The sequence below is a fragment of the Giraffa tippelskirchi genome, chromosome 7, assembly GCF_054371585.1.
Source record: "Giraffa tippelskirchi isolate mGirTip1 chromosome 7, T2T-mGirTip1v1.2.pri, whole genome shotgun sequence".
Lineage (NCBI taxonomy): Eukaryota > Metazoa > Chordata > Mammalia > Artiodactyla > Giraffidae > Giraffa > Giraffa tippelskirchi.
In genome coordinates, this window is record NC_137281.1 from 146777575 (window position 1) to 146795709 (window position 18135).

At 44.6% G+C, this 18135-nt stretch overlaps 1 protein-coding gene across 1 annotated transcript in view; it reads left to right on the forward strand.

The window, feature by feature from the left end:
- The first annotated feature begins 8033 nt into the window (after window positions 1-8033).
- The window catches only part of LOC145513862 (choline/ethanolamine transporter FLVCR2-like), a 68091-nt gene continuing 57989 nt past the window's right edge, over window positions 8034-18135 (forward strand). Inside the window, 3 exon segments of the mRNA XM_081510798.1 lie at window positions 8034-8075; window positions 8395-8844; window positions 13687-13828. Of these exon segments, the coding sequence (XP_081366924.1) occupies window positions 8034-8075; window positions 8395-8844; window positions 13687-13828 (634 nt within the window).

Sequence of the window (18135 nt, forward strand, 5' to 3'; positions counted from 1 at the left end):
AACTGAATTCACACTGAGGGAAGTTTTTTTTAATGAAACAAAGATAACTATTTTTAATGTTAAAAGGTACAACTCACTAAGAAGATAGACATCATAAACAAAGAAACAAAAAGCAAAAATCAGAAGAAATATAAGGGAAAAGAAAAAATATATAATCAAAGTGAGACATATAAACATTTCTCTGAGAATAATTTATCAAGTACATAAAAAATAAGAATAGGAGCATCTTGAATGATGTCATTAATAATTTAAATATAATAGATCTGTTTATATTATTTTCCATCAGAGGTTATTATAAGATACTGACTATCATTCCCTATGCTTGTTGCACGTCTATTTTTTTTTAATTAGAAATCTAGCATTCTATTCATGCTAAGTCAAACAAGTAGAATCAAAATGTCATACATTTTTTCAGTTAGGCAAAAATTCATAAGGTTTCTAAAATATATATATTACACATATTTTATATATATATATATATACATATATATATATATAAGAGCTTTTCTACTACACTTGATAACATCAAAAAGAAAAAAAGGAAGAGATGGAGAAACCAGAACACATAAACTAAATGAAATGGGAGCACTGAATATAAAATAGGAAAAGTGAAACAAACTAAATAAAAGTAAAAGATCATCATAGAGTCCAGTTATTTTTAAACAGAGCTGCTCATTAGAAACATATCTGGAGCTCTGGTGAAGAAAAGCAATATCTGGGCATTTGTATTTTTCAAAAAGCTCCAAGATAATTCTGATATGCATCTGGATTTAAAAAGAGATTACAGGTTTTTCTATTAAATGATAATATAGAATTCTGTTATTTCTCTGAAAACCAATCATGATAACATGGTATTAACTGAGTAATAGTTTTATAATTGAAAGGTTGCCGCTGCAAGCCATGTGCTATGCTGGGATTCATGACCTCCAGCAGAAAGAATTTTGATCCAGAGCCAAAGTCGAGGCTTGATCACTCGGACATTTTGTGTAGCATAAGTTTTGTTGTAGGAAGCGGGGGGCGGGGGCGGGGGGCCTCCAGGGCCCCGAGAGAGGTCTCTTGTCTAACACTCGGAAAAGAATAGTCTGAGGAAACACGTGCTGACAAAGCAAGAGATTTTATTGGAAAAGGAGCACCTGGGCGGAGAGCAGCAGGGTAAGGGAACCCAGGAGGACTGCTCGCAGTCTTGGGTTTTATGGTGATAGGATTACTTTCTGGGTTGTCTTTGACCAAACATTCTGACTCAGAGTCCTTCCTGGTGGCGCACGCACCGCTCAGCCAATATGGATGCCAGTGAGAGGGATTCTGGGAGGTGGACGGCCACGCGGTGTCTCCTTTTGTTCTTTCCCGAACTCTTCCGGTTGGTGGTGGCTTATTAGTTCTGTATTCCTTACCAGGACCTCCTGTCCTAAAACAACTCATGCAAATGGTTACCAGAGAGCCTGCCCAGGGTGGGTGGTTTCAGTCAGTGTGCTTCCCCTAACAGTTTTATTCAAGTATAGAAGGGATAGATAAAGCTTCTGACATTGGACATCAGAAGGGGACAGAAAGAGTGCCCCCTTGCTAGTTTTTAGCAAGGAGTTATATATCTGTTAGCAAGTTGCTAATCAGATAAAAGAAACACTTCCAAACTGAGAGAGTTGCCCCAGGCCCCTCTCCCACCACATGCATTTTGAGACAGCACTGGCACAAGCTGGGTCATCCAGGGCCGTCAAACAACTGACATGAATCTTGAAAAAAGGCGGATTTCCAAGCAAATACATAGTTTCATTAGCATAGCTGAAGAAAACATTTCCATGAGTAAGATGTACTGGTTTGTTGAGGTTTGAGAAAAAGCTTAGTCTTAGGCAGAACCAGTTTGAAGAAAGGCCGATTCCAAGGCAAATACATAGTTTCACTAACACAGCTTAAGAAAAAGATTTCCATAAGAAAAACGCATTGGTTAGCTTAAAGTTTGAGAAAAGTTAAGTTCAGGCAGAACCGGGTGTAGTCATGACAACACAGGATTAGAAAAGAAAAAGAACATCTGCGGCTTACAGTTTATTTCCTCCTGCCTCTTGGGGACCCCTAGCCTTCCTACCTGTTACCCTTTCATAATCACAATAGTGAAAGATGTTTATCAATTTTCACAATCAATAGCCACATGAAAAATAAAAGATAATTACAATTGCCAGCCATAATGGGAACATGATTAACCTAACCTGTCTAACCTGTATTGTGGAACATGATAACCTAACCCAGAGCAAGCTTGGACTGGTTAACAGCCGGATATGCTTTCATGTTGACACCTCTGGAGGGTAATACATCAGGAATTTCCTCTCAGGAGTCACTTGAATCACACTTTCCTGTCCCTTCTGGGGCCAGTCAGCAAGCTGAGAGGTCAGGGGATTAATATGAAAGAAATGATTCATAACCTCGAAGAAACCACGGTAAATGGAGGACTTAAAGAAGCAAATAAACACTCATGCTACAGTGAGACAGGAGCTGCTAGAAAGGTGGACAGGCAGGATGTGAGGGGAGCCCCTGAATCACACTTGGGCTCTAAGGAAGGCTTCCTAGAGGAGGTGATGCTTGTCCGGCAGTGAAACAGGACACTAGACATGATGTGTTCACAGTGCTGGTTGGGAACTGCAGGCGGGTCCAGCACATGGAGGGAAAGCTGGGAATGGGCAGTGGTGAGAGGGCAGCCAGAGCAACATCACAACCTCCTGTGTGCTAAGCCAAGGAGTGAGAACCTTCTGGAAGGTAGGGGCAGCCACTGGAGGACTCAAGGCAGGACAGAGGCCCGGACAGAAGTGAAGAGCCCTGTGGAGAGTGTGATGGGGAATGAGAGGCGTAAGAACAATGAATACAGCATCACAGGATCAAGGTGAGAAGCCGTGAGAATCTGAACTAGAGTGGTGTCCATGGGGAAGGTGGTGAGGAGGTCCGCACCCAATGGACAGAGTGATGGCGCTTCTCAGGACTTGGGTTTGGCTGACTGGGAGCTGACAGAGCTACTCACTGACACACAGGGTTCAGGGGAGAAGTAGACCTGGGCTTGGCCTTTGGATGCTGGGGTAGTAGATGAGCTATAAATAGAAAAGTTTAAACTTCCACAGAGTCTACAAGCCTGAAACTCACTAGAAGCAGGTGGAAACTAAGAAAGGGTGAAGACAGAGGTAGCAGGGCCTCTGACCACACACCTGCTTTTCTGAGGAGACACCCAGCACAGCTTGGGAGGACACAGCTCAACTGAAGAGGCTTCCCTGCGGCTCCAGGGTTGGAGACTTGGTGTTCATTTTAGAACCAACATTATAAAGTCCAGGATGGAATTGACCTCACCCCTGGATATCACCTGTGGGCTTCAGTGAAGCAGCTCAATCTCCATTCAATTTGTTCCATTTTTAAATTTTAGAGATTTTTTTTTAACCAAAGCTTTATATAGTTTAAAAAACCAAATAGTCATCTATCAAAAATATCATTGCTTACCCTGCTTTCCTGGTCCTCTGGGGTAAATACTTTCAGTTATTAGTAGGTGATTTTTTGGTATTTATCTCCATAGCTCTAAATAACATTGGTATATAGATACTTCTGGGCTTCCCTTCTCGCTCAGGTGGTAAAGAATCCGCCTGCAATGCGGGAGACCTGGGTTTGATCCCTGGGTTGGGAAGATCCCCTGGAGAAGGGAAAAGCTACCCACTCCAGTATTCTGGCCTGGAGAATTCCATGGACTGTATAGACCATGGGGTCACAAAGAGTTGGACACGACTGAGCAACTTTCACTTTTCCTATCGATACTTCCTGATTTTGTCCACATTAGGCATTTCTGTGGATTTTCCAATGTGTTAGACAAAGATTTAGCTCTGCTCACTCTACCCTCATCTCCACCTCATACATGTGCCCACTTCCCATTCTCCCATCCTCCCAGTATAGTTATGCCATATTGGATTATATCAACTTTGTTTTCACAACATTATGATTGTGTTCACATTGTTCACAACTGAAGTCACTTAAAGTAACCATGGCTTTGTTCCCCTTTCCTCCATAGCTTCTTCAGTTCAGTTCAGTTCAGTCGCTCAGTCGTGTCCGACTCTCTGCGACCCCATGAATTGCAGCACGCCAGGCCTCCCTGTCCATCACCAACTCCCGGAGTCTACCCAAACCCATGTTCATCGAGTCGGTGATGCCATCCAACCATCTCATCCTCTGTCGTCCCTTTCTCCTCCCGCCCCCGATCCTACCCAGCATTAGGGTCTTTTCCAATGAGTCAACCCTTCGCATGAGGTGGCCAAAGTATTGGAGCTTCAGCTTCAACATCAGACCTTCTAATGAACACCCAGGATTGATCTCTTTTAGGATGGATTGATTGGATCTCCTTGCAGTCCAAGGGACTCTCAAGAGTCTTCTCCAACACCACAGTTCAAAAGCATCAATTCTTCGGCGCTCAGCTTTCTTACCATCCAACTCTCACATCCATACATGACCACTGGAAAAACCATAGCCTTGACTAGACAGACTTTTGTTGGCAAAGTAATGTCTCTACTTTTAAACATGCTATCTAGGTTGGCCATAACCTTCCTTCCAAGGAGTAAGTGTCTTTTAATTTCATGGCTGCAGTCACCATCAGCAGTGATTCTGGAGCCCAAAAAAGTAAAGTCTGACACTGTTTCCACTGTTTCCCCATCTATTTCCCATGGAGTGATGGGACCAAATGCCATGATCTTAGTTTTCTGAATGTTGAGCTTTAAGCCAACTTTTTCACTCTCCTCCTTCACCTTCATCAAGAGGCTCTTTAGTTCTTCTTCACTCTCTGCCATAAGGGTGGTGTCATCCGCATATCTGAGGTTATTGATATTTCTCCCGGCAATCTTGATTCCAGCTTGTGTTTCTTCCAGCCCAGCGTTTCTCATGATGTACTCTGCATATAAGTTAAATAAGCAGGGTGACAATATACAGCCTTGACGTACTCCTTTTCCTATTTGGAACCAGTCTGTTGTTCCATGTCCAGTTCTAACTGTTGCTTCCTGACCTGCATACAGGTTTCTCAAGAGACAGGTCAGATGGTCTGGTATTCCCATCTCTTTCAGAATTTTCCACAGTTTATTGTGATCCACACAGCTTCTTACATTCCACCAAAGTTTTAAATTGACTCCCTTCCCCATTTACTTGGTTATATTTGTGGTAGTTATCACTAGACCAGCCCCTAATTCTCTCCGAGTTCTGTTTACCCCACTCTATATTTTCAAATACAACCTCCTCAGTGTCATCTTATTGATAGAATCTTTCCTGGAGTCTTTGATCAGCTTCCATCAGAACACGCTGTTTTCCTGCCTGACTCATAGCTGTCCACCTGGGAAGTTCCTTTACCACAGTCTCGGTGATTCCCATCCCCTGCCCTCATGACCCAGTTTCTTGAATCTTATCTCTTACTCTCTCTAGGTTTCCTCCCTTGTTTTGGTGGAGCATATCCTTTAGCAGCTTCTGGACATAGACGGAGACAGTTTATTTTCAGAAGTTTGGAAGTGTGAAGATGTTTGACTCACACTTTTCTTCGGTAGTTTGAGTGTAGGATTCTAGGCAGGAAAGGGTCCTCCTTCAGAGCACATTGTTCTACGAAGCTCCAGTTGTCCAGCTTGAAGACAACCTGCTGACATTCTGCACCTGTTTTCTTGAAAGTGTTTTATGAACCTGCTCTTATCTCTCTGAAAACTCATTGGATCTCCTGTTTGTCCCAGTTTTCTGAAATTCTGTGGTGATGTGGATTTCAACTCAACTCTATGGACAGGTATCCAGATAGGCATGTGCAGTGAAACTTCTTTCATTCAGGATTCCAGTCTGTACGGAGATGTTCACAAGAACTTGGAACTAAAATATAAGGGAAATAAGGGAGGTGAAGCAGACAGGGCGTGGGCGACTGTGCAGTATTACGCATGTAAATTACAAATACAAGATGTCCAAGGGCACCATTTTTACAAATTCCAAGTGTCAATACTTTCTAAGGGGGACTCATCCGGGGTCTCAACCTGATGTGTTAGCTGTTTAGCCTTCCCAGTCCCTCCTCATGCTCCATGCTTCCACATCTACAGCCCCTTTGGAGGTGATGGTAAACCAGTGTATGACATTTGGCAAGTTTAATTCCTATTGCCATGAGTAGTTGTTGGCCTCTAGGGGGCAGACTGTGCTACCTTTCTGTAGAGAACCAGAAGCTGGTTCTCAGGGATGCTCAAACCTGGCCGCAAGTTGACATCACCAGGGGAGTTTTAAACATGCAGATTCTGGGGCCACTCTCAGAGATCTTCACCTAAGATGCAGTTCAGGTTTTGGGAATGTGAAGAGTTCCCCATAGGATTTTAATGTGCAGCTCAAGTTTAGAACCATAGCCCCAGAGCTTTGAATTCTTCACTTTGGGGGTGAAGATTAAAAAAGAAAGCAAGAAAGCACAGGCACCCAATGGTTCTTTAATGTGAAAACCAACAAATCACCTAGATGTCTTTTAAAATGCAGCCTCTAGTTCAGTAGGTCCAGGGTGAGCCTGGGCTTTGTAACAAGCTCCCAGGGCATGCCCACACTGCTGTTCCCAGACTCTGCCTGAGGAGCTAGGCTGTAGCTTGAATGAATATGAGACGAGAATTATGGCTCTTTAGGTCAGCTGAGACTTTATTTCTATGAGGGTCAGTTTTCTGATCTATAAAATGGAGACAAGCAGTAGCACTTACATCACAGAATTCTTGGATGCTTAAATGAGGTAACATAGTATACATTTCTAGCACAATAGAAATGTTCAATTTTTAATTGTTAGGATATCTGACACTCCTGGAATGCTTACTGTCTGCCAGGAACGTTCCAAGTGCTTTCAAGCCTTAACTCATTCAAGTCTCAGAACAACACTGTGAGGTAGGTATTATTATTTCATCATCTGTGTTTTACTGATTTTCCAAGCTGCTGAGGCACAGAGCGTTGGGATATCTTAGTTTACTAAGCAGGCCTGGGAGCAGCTAAGTCGGTGTTTCTTTAAACATGCCCAGGGAAAATCTGGGCCCTTGTTCCTCCCCAGGGCTGCAATCACCGCAGACCTGACCTTCTAGAGGCCCTGACTTGAACGCTTCGCCGCAGAATGGGCTGTGCACCAGCAGGGGGCAGCGTAGGGCTACATGCGTGCAGAGACCGCTTAACATCGTGCGCTGTGCTGGGCACCTCATCACAAAAAAGACTCTGAGCTGGATCTTCAGCGTCTCAGAACTCCCCTCTTTTCCACCCTCAAGTTGTCGCCTAGGAGGTTGCCCGGGGATCCATGAAGAAAGAAGAGCCCTACCGAACAGGTTCAAATCTGAGTTCCCCAATGTAAGACCAGGTTCGCAGGGAAAACAAGGAGGGAAGTGAATTTTCTGCATTTCTTCTTTACCCTAGAAGTGTAACCAGCCCAGGAAATCTACAAATCTGTCTTTATACTGAAAGTCCAGCAAAGACTGGGGAGGTAAATTATTAAAAAAAAAAAAAGGTAGGTAATTTTTTTTTTTTAAAAGGTAATTATTAAAAAAAAAATTAGGGTTAGGGTTAGGCAGGTAAATTCGGGAATTCCTCCTGAGTACCACAGAGCAGTCTGGAGTTTCTGGGCATCCATGTGGGTGCACAGGGCATTCCCACGGGCCCCTAGGAGACTCTATGCAGAGGATTACCTTGGAATGATGGAGGGTATTCCTTGTGGAGTCACCGGAAAGGGGCAAATGAATTTGAGGTGCAGTGCATGGATGGGAGTTCAACGGCCTGTCTGTAAGGCATTCTGATCTTGGAGGAGGAATGTACCCACAAGCATTGGCAAAACTAGAGTTTTGTGGTGCCAGTGGCTATAGAAGTTGGGAGGCAGAGTGGGTGGAGGTGGTTGGGGTGGGGAGGTGGGGTGGCAGTGGCAGCCACTGGGCAAGGCCCCAAGCCTGCCCTGGAGCTATCGTAGTCCTGCAAAGTAGCTGCACAAGGAGATAACTCTCTCTAGGATGGAGGTGCTGACCTTGGCCAGTATGCCTTGGGAGGCCTCCAGGCACCAAGCACCTGCGGCCATGACTGGCCTGAAACATTTTTTACCGACCTCGGAGACAGCGGTCTGAGGACATGAAGGCAAAGTAGGAGCAGGAGCTTGGAAATTAGCTCAGGGAGCCCCACTCAGGGCTTTTAGGCGGGTGCTGGGGATTCTGTTTATTCTGGAGTGGGTCTGGGGCACGTGCCCTGAAGGCTTCAGAAGACCAGCTGAGACCACTCTCATTTAAGGCTGCGGGAGTCTGGAGCACCTGCCCAGGGCTCCAGTAGAGGCTGTGGTCATGGAGAATGAAGATCCCAACCAACGGGGGCACAGTGGTACCCCTTCACAGACGCCCTCACTCAGGACAGAGGACAGAGGCTCAACTCAGTTCAGGAACTTAGGCAGAGGTTGTTATCAAGGTGAGCAAGCGCCGGTGGGCGGTGCTCCTGGTGTTCAGCGGCTACTCCATGTGCAACGCCTTCCAGTGGATCCAGTACGCTGCCATCAATAACATCTTCATGAACTTCTACGGGGTCAGTGCCTTTGCCATCGACTGGCTGTCCATGTGCTACATGCTGACCTACATCCCTCTGCTCCTGCCAGTGGCCTGACTCTTGGAGAAGTTCGGCCTGCGGACCATTGCCCTTGCTGGCTCCGCTCTCAACTGCCTGGGGGCCTGGGTGAAGCTGGGCAGCCTGCAGCCGCATCTCTTCCCAGTCATGGTGCTGGGCCAGGTCATCTGCTCCGTGGCCCAGGTTTTCATCCTGGGTATGCCCTCCCGCATTGCTTCCGTCTGGTTCGGAGATGATGAGGTGTCAACAGCCTGCTCCATAGCTGTCCTCGGCAATCAGGTGGGTAGAGGAGTGGGTTGGACCTGTGATTTCTGAAAAACTGTTCACGTCAGACTATTCTGTGTCACTAGAATTTGGCAGTTATTGTTTGCCTGTCCAACCAGCTTTCTTAAAGTGCAGCATCTCCCATACCACATGGAAAGGCAGAGTGGGGCCCTGGTGGCCCTGGTGGCCCTGGTGTTGCTCTCACCTTCTTTATACACAGCTGAAGCCAGGACAGTGGGAGCAGTACTTGGTGCCTAACTCCTTCCCTGGGGGTTAGAGTTAAGTCCAGGAGGATGGAGTAGAATTCTTACTCTTAATATCCAATGCCTAGAAACCATGGAAAGGCCTGGCAAGCTCATATCTTAATCCTTTGTCTTCCCTTCTGTTTTGGAAGAGAATCTCAAATTCTTTACATTTCAGAATTAGACTGTAAGGCATCATTTATGGAGTGACCAGTGGTAGAAGTGTCAGGCCACGTAGGAGGGCAGGTCACCTCACGTAAGTAGGTCTTGGAACTCCCTAAATCCCATGCCGGAGTGGACGGTGTGGCTGGGAACAGTAGTTCTGTAGATCTCAGAGCCAACATCACACGGCTGTGCTGTGCTGTTCTGTGTTGTGTAGTGAGTTGTGTGGACGTCTTACCCCAGTTGTAGCCTCGTGGTTTCTGGGTTTATTTTTGCTCTGCCAAGTGTGTGAGCCGGAATGACAAGCGATGCATGATGCAGGTATGGTTTCCTCCTGTCACCTGAAGCCCTCAGGCTGCATAGGGATGTATTTAACTGGGACATTCATCTGGAAGTGCTCGTGACCACTGCTCTTGAAACAGTGTTAGGATATCACCCCTGAGTTTGCAGAAAGGGTAAAAATCAAATCAAAAATAAGTATTGAGTATCCTCATCTGCATCTCCATCCTTCATTCACCCCATTTTTTTAGGTAAGAGAGTAACAAAACTAAGAACTTTAATAAGAACCTTTACCTGTGTATGTAAATATTGATACTTTAACTTTTTCAACTCAGAATCTGAAATTAGCACTTGATCAAATTAGCTGGATAACAGTTTTTCATCATCATTCACTTTGTTTCAGTTCAACGCTTTCTTATGAGGAAAATAAACCATACTGATTAGTGTCATAGGCTCTGGATTCAGAACTACAGTGTGTTTTAAACTCAAGCCCTATAGCTATGTGACCCTGGACGAGTCATCTTTCTGCACCTCAATTTCAACATCTCTGAAACTGGGATTAGTGTTAAGTCCCTCCTTCTGGGGTTGCTGTGAGGATTGTGATACTCCATGGAAAGCTCCAGACATTTAACTGATTAGCATGCTTGTGCGCTAGACTCTAGAGGTAAATGTGAGACTTGCCCTCATGGGGTTGATAGTCTCGTTGGGGTGATAGATGCTAACTGAAGAAGCATACAGATATAAAAGCACCTATATGGGGACCCAACCTGAGCTGGGGGACCAGAGGAAGCTTCCCTAAGGAAGTGGGACTTGAGCTCAGGCCTGAAGGATGTCTGCATTTCTTGGAGAAACAGAGCTGTGAGGCCTGTTAGTCTGAGCAGAGGAGCTGGTGCAAAAATCCCTGAGGTCCCCAGGCACAGAGGAGCCCTTTGGGTGCTTGAAACACAGAAAGGAGGCCTGTGTGACAGAGTCCAGGGAACAAGTAGTTGACTAAGGGCAGATGACTCCACATGTAGAAATGTGTGTGTGTGTTTAGGATTTTTATCCCTGATTGAAAAGCCCAGGGAAGTCACTGGAGTAGAAGGTACATAATCTGACCACATTTTCCAAATCTCACTGGCTAGAGAGAGGAGAGAGGCTGGGACACTGAAGCCATAGGAAGGCCCATGCCAACCTTTTTTGAAGCCATAGTCTCCCAGATTCCCTTGACATGTGTTATGGATTCCCTGCAGCTGAAAATTTAGGTACTCAGGACCCACCCTAGATCTGAGGGGTCATAGTGGGGTTGGGACTGGTGACCTTTGTCACCAGGCCAGGTTGGGAAACACTACTCCGGGTGATGTAAAAATGAGGAAAAATTAACACCACTTTAAAGGAATTTCTACAAAGTAAGTTCCCGAGGAATTGAGAGTACAACTTGGTTGTCAAAGTAATTGTGTATTTTATCTATGACTATATTTTGTTGGCTCAGAAGGTTAAAAATCTGCCTGAAATGTGGGAGTCCTGGTTTCAATCCCTGGGTTGCAAAGATCCCCTGGAGCAGGGAATGGCTACCACTCCAGTATTCTTGCCACTGGGTCCCCACATAGGTGCTTGTATATCTGTATGCTTATTCAGTGTCCAGAATTCCATGGACAGAGGAGCCTGGCAGGCTACAGTCCATGGGGTTGCAAAGGGTAAGACATGACTGAGCAACTAAGCACAGCCCTTACATCCACACATGAGTACTGGAAAAACCATAGCTTTGACTATGTGGACCTTTCTCTGCAAAGTGATGAGTGCCTAGTAGATACTCCAAACCAGCCAGCCATCCTACTCTCTTTCCACTCCCACTGCACCCATCTTCTTCCCTTACCACTGGGAGTATAAGGTGACTTATAGAATGACTTTGGTCCCTAATGGGCAGACCTACGTGACTCTGCCAGCTTTCTGTAGACAAGATTTGCTACCAACATCCATTCGTCTATCTGTCCAGCAAGTCAACGTGACTGCTAAGGGACAGGTTTAGGAACTAGGATCTGGGTATAGAGCTCTACACAATCACTCACCACAGCTCTCAAGAAGCGGGGAAAAAACATGTCCATTGCAATACCTATGTTTTGATTTCCACACTAGGCATCAAAGTACCACCAAAGCTGACTTCCTCCTGGATAAAGGTCACTGTGGGACAGCATTGCTACCTGTCTCTGGCCAGGGCTACCTCGGGCCCCTGTGCTGGCTGCTGTATCCTGTGGCTGCTGGAAAGGCACTCACCCAGGCTTAGAATGTGGATGGAGGATGGAGTGGTGTCTCTGAGGGTTCAGGTGTGCAGTGTGGAACCAGCTGGGGGAACTTACCTGTCAAGGCAGAAGATCACTGAGAAATACGGTCCCTAATATCAGGGTCCTTTTGAGAATGAGAGAATCCCAGAACCTTGAGTGATGTCCCATATCTTCCCTCATTCTTGCAAAAGGGACCCTCTGGGATTCCATTTAACTTCTAGATCTGCAACTTCAGAGTGCTTAGGAAACCAGAGAGGATGTGCAGTGGCCCAGCTTCCCAGCTGTGAAGGGTACATTTGCCCCGCCTGTCTTTGGTTAGTTTTTACGCTCAGTGTCTTGGAGATCAGCAGTTAAGAAGCGGGACTCAGCTCTGACAGATTGATGTAAGTGAGGATCAGATAAAGTGCTAAGGACATGAAATACCTTCTCTCCTGGAGGAGCCTTCTCACTAGAACCTTTCCCATGACTCAGCCCTGAAGGGCAATCCAGGTCCCATGGAGGAGTCACTTCCTGGAGATGCCAGGAGATCTGTTTTCTCAACTCTGTGTAACCCCAACCAAGTCACAAAACCTCTAGATGTTAACCTCTCTTAGCCTCCATTTGGTCCTCTAATAATGGGGTTATAATAGAGAATGACAAAGGAACTCTGAAACTATTAACATTCAATCATTTCAACCCACAAATATCTCCATTTGTGTTACCTTTCATATTTTGTTTTAAATCTCCCTGCTCCCACTAGATTATGTAGTTCTCCCCTTGAGGGCAGAAGATCTCTCATATGTATCTCAGTACTCCCTAAGATATCTAGCAGAATACATTTCACACAGTAGATACAAAAAGGTCTATTTGATTTGTTGGCTGTATACTCTGTACATTGGAAGAACCCTACACTGAGGTTACTGATGATGACTTTTGTGAATATCCCAGAGCTGAAATCAGTAGTGGCTGTAATAGGCTGGAAACCCAATCGTGATGATCAGCATATTGGCAGCTGATGAGTGGTGTTATAGTTGGCCTGAAAGCCAATTTCTTCTCTACCTGCAGTTGCTTTCAAGTTCAGTAAGGGGAAAGTGGGACCTTAACACAAGACTTACTCAACTTCATTCACTCAGAATCTGAGACTTGCCTGAGTTGCCATGCTGTTTTCCCATTTCTGCCTTGTTATTTCACATGGCAGAAGGGTTTGGGGAGTTGTATCACAGCTAATTCCTCCTGAGTCAAGACATTTCTCACTTTGGAAACACCCAAGGCACATTATCTGTCAGCTCACTAGAGTTTGAACTCCAGTGTAGATGTGAGATGTTTCAATTCATTTGTACGTGTGTGTGTGCATATGTGTGTTTACAGCCAGTTTGCATGTCCCTTATCCTCTGTGTGTAAATTTTTGTGGAAGCTTGTAACTTCACACTATAGATTGTAAATTAATAGGTTACTTACACAATGAGCTTAAGCATTTTTTTCTGTAAATCTGTTAACCAGTCTAGGCTTCCATCTCTCACTGAATGCAAGTTCTTGGGGTTGTAGTATATAGAATTTTGCCCTCAACTGGTCTCTCAGTTCCATGTTAACAGATTCAGTGAAATCAAGAATTTAAGTGGCAGGAAAAAATCAACATTGTTTTATTATACCATAGAGATGGGACTAAAGGAACCATTTTTCAGTAGTTTGCAGCTGGAGAAAAGTCTGCACTGAGAAAAATAACTTTTTCAATGGTTATTGATAGGGAGGGTGATCAAGGGTGTGTGAGTCAAGTTGTGAAGCAAAAGAACACTCTTTGATGTCTTTTGTGGGGAAATAATCCCTGTTTGGGTTTTAAGAACTGAAAGATGGGGATTATATTTCTCATTAGAAGTGTCTTAAATATATGCTATTACCACTTGGTCATTGATATTACAATTGACTCTCTGCTATAGCTTGGAATTGCCCCTGGGCTCTTGGTCCCTCCTGTCTTGGTACCCAACATCAACAGTCCTGATGAGCTTGCCTACCACATCAGCATCCTGTTCTACATAACAGCAGGCGTGGCCACTCTGCTCTTCATCCTTGTCATCATCGGTAAGGGCATTGATTGATTCATGGGGGGCGGGGAGGCAGGGAGGTTCTGTTGGCTTGTGTGAGGACTGTGTGAACATGGTCCTAGAACACCATTCTGGGTGCCATGTAGTCTATAAAATATATCTGTAGAAACGGCAGGCCTGGCTTCCAATGGTCTTTACGAGTTCTAGCCTAAGTAGTTGTTGCTGATACAGGGCAAGTTGGTCCTGTGCACTTTGTTCACTGCCTTGTAAAGGTTTAATTGAAACTCACCAGTTCCCCAGTATGACCTCATTAGAATTAATGGGGAGCCTGCTTATCCCCTTGATGAAACCCCAGTGAGCACTGATGATGTCACAGGCCCTGTGCTGAGTGTACTTGATCTCACTGACTCCTATAGGGAGGTACTAGTATCGGTCTTACTCAACCAAGAGGAAACAGTGACTTGAGTGGAGTTAAAGAAATTAGCTTTAATTTCTGGAATAAAACAAAATAAAGCAGGATTTCTCCACAAACACTAATCTGAGAATGTCTGGGGCCCATGTTTTTTAAATGCTTTTTAAAAATACACATCAGATAGACTTATTATGGAAAGATCTAGAAAATACAAAAAAGCATAAAGAATGACCATTTACTTAACCTTATACCAGTCAATGGACTTCCCTTGTAGCTCAGTCAGTAAAGAATCTGCCTGCAGTGCAGGAGACCCAGGTTCAATCCCTGGGTTGGGAAGATCCCCTGCAGAAGGAAATGGCAACCCACTCCAGTATCCTTGCCTAGAAAATCTCATGGACAGAGGAGCCTGGTGGGCTGCAGTCCATGGGGTTGCAAAGAGTCAGGCACGACTGAGCGACTAACACTTACTTACTTATTATACCAGTCAATCCCAACCACCAACCCCAGGGAACTGCTATTAATTTTATATGCATATGTATTTAATCACTGAGATATTTGGTTAATATAATTTATGTCCTCTTTTATCATCTGAGTGATATTACACAGACTATGGTAAATTCAGAAGGAGGGTAGTAAAATTTTTCATTTTCAGGTTAGCTGTCTTCCTGATATCTGAAAGCACCTCCTCACACATTAAAGGTTCCAATCCTTCCTGCCAGCCCCATCTCCTGAATCAAACAGATTTATAATCATGTACTTCATCCAGCTGTTCACATGTGTCATTCGCTTCCTGGGCTCCAAGGTGGGGAAGGGCTACCTGATGAGTTTTATTTTCATTTTTGGCCACTGCATGGAATGTGGGATCTTAGTTCTCCAAGCAGGGATCACACTTGTGCCCCATGAAGTGGCAGCGCAGTGTCTTAATCAATGGACTGCCAGGAAGTCCCCTGATGGTTTTTTAGAACTCACAGTATCTCTTGGACAGAGATATTGGTGTTCCTGGAAAGGTGACAAGCTTTGAATCTATGGTTGAGAACAGGAAAGACCAATCTGAAAGGGACCCTCTTACTTGGTCAGACTTGAAGTTTCAAACTGCAGTCTGCCCAGCTCCAATTTCTCATGTTTGTAGCAGATGAGGGCCGGGTTCTTTGCAGTTGAGATCCTGGAGATAGGACATTTCTGCTCTTTGGCATTTTACTCTTAAGCAAATATAGTAGCTGACTGAAATGAATTGAAAAATCTTACCTGTACCGTTGGCTCATGGTTGCCAAATCCCTGAGGAAATAGATGCTGTTGCAGAGGTTTAAAAATCCTCTTTCTTTGACTTCTTTCCCCTGATAGAAGGAGAGGTAAACAGGCAAGACATTGGATGAAAGTTTCATAACAGTGGGAAGTTACCCAGGACTATTTCCAGAGAAGAAAGAAGCAGGGCTCTGAAGTCTGGGCTGGAGGTCTTTCTAGGTGGAGTGAGGACTCCTTTCATGTTCAAGAGAATAAGCCCTATTTTAGAGGTTCCTCTAGCCGGAGACCATCTCCTGACCTTTCAGGAGCATTCTCATGGAGGCTGGATGAGGCAGTATGATGGTTATGTGGACCCAATCAAACAACTCGTTAAACTGATCTGGCCCCCAGAGAACAGAACAGCAGTCAGTGCGGTGAAATGGATTGTACCAGCTGGACTGGAACTAGAACATAAAGAGAATGGTTTTCCCACTGTCCCTCCCTGGTCCTTCCTATCAGAGGCCCAGTCCTGCAGGAGCATGTGTTAGTCCTCTGGTTTCTCAGGAGGCAGATGTCTGATTCCCACTCTGAGAAACTAGGGATGGACTCGTGTTCTCTCCAATAGCAGCAGCTCCTTTCCCTTGTCAGGGAGTGTTTATTGGCAGCATGTGCCAGGCTCTGTGCTCAGCATGGGCAGCCCAGCCCTTTCCCTGGGAGGAGCTCTGCTGCTGAGTCCTCATCTGGCCTCACCAATCCCAGAGCCTCAGCTCTCATTTCCTTTCCATCCTCCTGTTACTACAGAATGTCTTCAGTTCTCTGTGATACATTGTTGTTGTTCAGTTGCTAAGCTGTGTCCAACCCTTTGAGACCCCATGGACTGCAGCACACCAGGCTTCTCTGTCCTTCACCATCTCCAGGAGTGTTCTCAAATTCATGTCCATTGAGTCAGTGATGCTATCTGACCATCTCATCCTCTGCCACCCTTTTCTCATTTTGCCTTCAATCTTTCCCAGAATCAGGATTTTTTCCAATGAGTCAGCTATTGCCATCAGGTGGCCAAAGTGTTGGAGATTTAGCTTCAGCATCAGTCCTTTTAATGAGTATTCAGGGTTGATTTCCTTTAGAATTGACTGGTTTAATATCCTTGCTGTCCAAGGGACTCTCAAGAGTCTTCTCTTGCATCAGCATTCGAAAGCATCAATTCTTTGGTGCTCAGATTTCTTTAGGGTTCAACACTCACATCCACACATGACTCCTGGAAAAACCATAACTTTGACTATATGGACCTTTGTCGGCAAAGTGATGTCTCTGCTTTTTAATATGCTGTCTAGGTTTGTCATAGCTTTTCTTCCAAGGAGTAAGCATCTTTTAATTTCATGGCTGCAGTCACTGTCTGCAGTGATTTTGGAGCCCAAGGAAAGAAAATCCATTACTGCTTCCCATTTTTCTCCTTCTATTTGCCTTGAAGTGATGGGACCAGATGCCATGATCTTTCTTTTTTGAATGTTGAGTTTTAAGTCAAATTCTTCATTCTCCTCTTTCACCCTCATCAAGAGGCTCTTTTTTCCTCTTCACTTTCTGTCATTAGAGTGGTATCATCTGCATATCTGAGGTTATTGATATTTTTCCCAGCTCTCTTGATTCCAACTTGTGATTCATCCAGCCTGGCATTTCACACGATGCCAAGTTAAATAAACAGGGTGACAATATACAGCCTTATCTTACTCCTTTCCCAATTTTGAACCAATCTGTGGTATCATGTAATGATTTAACTGTTGCTTCTTGACCTGCATCAGGTTTCTCAGGAGACAGGTAAGGTGCTCTGGTATTTCCATCTCTTTAAGAATTTTCCACAGTTTGCTGTGATCCACACAGTCAAAGGCTTTAACATAGTCAATGAAGCAGAAGTAGATGTTTTTCTCGAGTTCTCTTGCTTTCTCTATGATCCAGCAAATGTTAGCCATTTGATCTCTGGTTCCTCTGCCTTTTCTAAACCCAGCTTATACATCTGGAAATTCTCAGTTGAAATACTGCTGAAGCACATCTTGAAGGATTTTGAGTATAACCTTACTAGCATGCCAAATGAGCACAACTATGCAGTAGTTTGAACATCCTTTGGCACTGCTGTTCTTTGGGATTGGAATGAAAACTGACCTTTTCCTGTCCTGTGGCCACTGCTGAATTTTCCAAATTTGCTGACATACTGAGTGTAGCACTCTAACAGCATCACCTTTAGGATTTGAAATAGTTCAGCTGGAGTTCCACCACCTCCACTAGCTTTGTTTATAGTAATGGTTTCTAAGGCCCACTTGACTTTACACTCCAGGATGTCTGGCTGTAGGTGAATGACCACACCATCATGGTTATCTGGGTCATTAAGACCTTTTTTGTATAGTTCTTCTGTGTACGCTTGCCACCTCTTCTTAATCTCTTCTGCTTCTGTTAGGGCCTTATCACACCCATCCTTACAAGAAATGTTCCCTTGAGCTCTCCAATTTCCTTGAAGATATCTCTAGTTTTTCCCATTCTATTGTTTTCCTCTACTTCTTTGCATTTCAGTTAAGAAGGCCTTCTTATCTCTCTTTGCTATTCTCTGGAACTTCTGCATTCAGTTGGGTATAGCTTTCCCTTTCTCCTTTGCTTTTTCATTTCTCTTCTTCCCTCAGCTGTTTGTAAAGCTTCCTCAGACAACCATTTTGCCTTCTTGCATT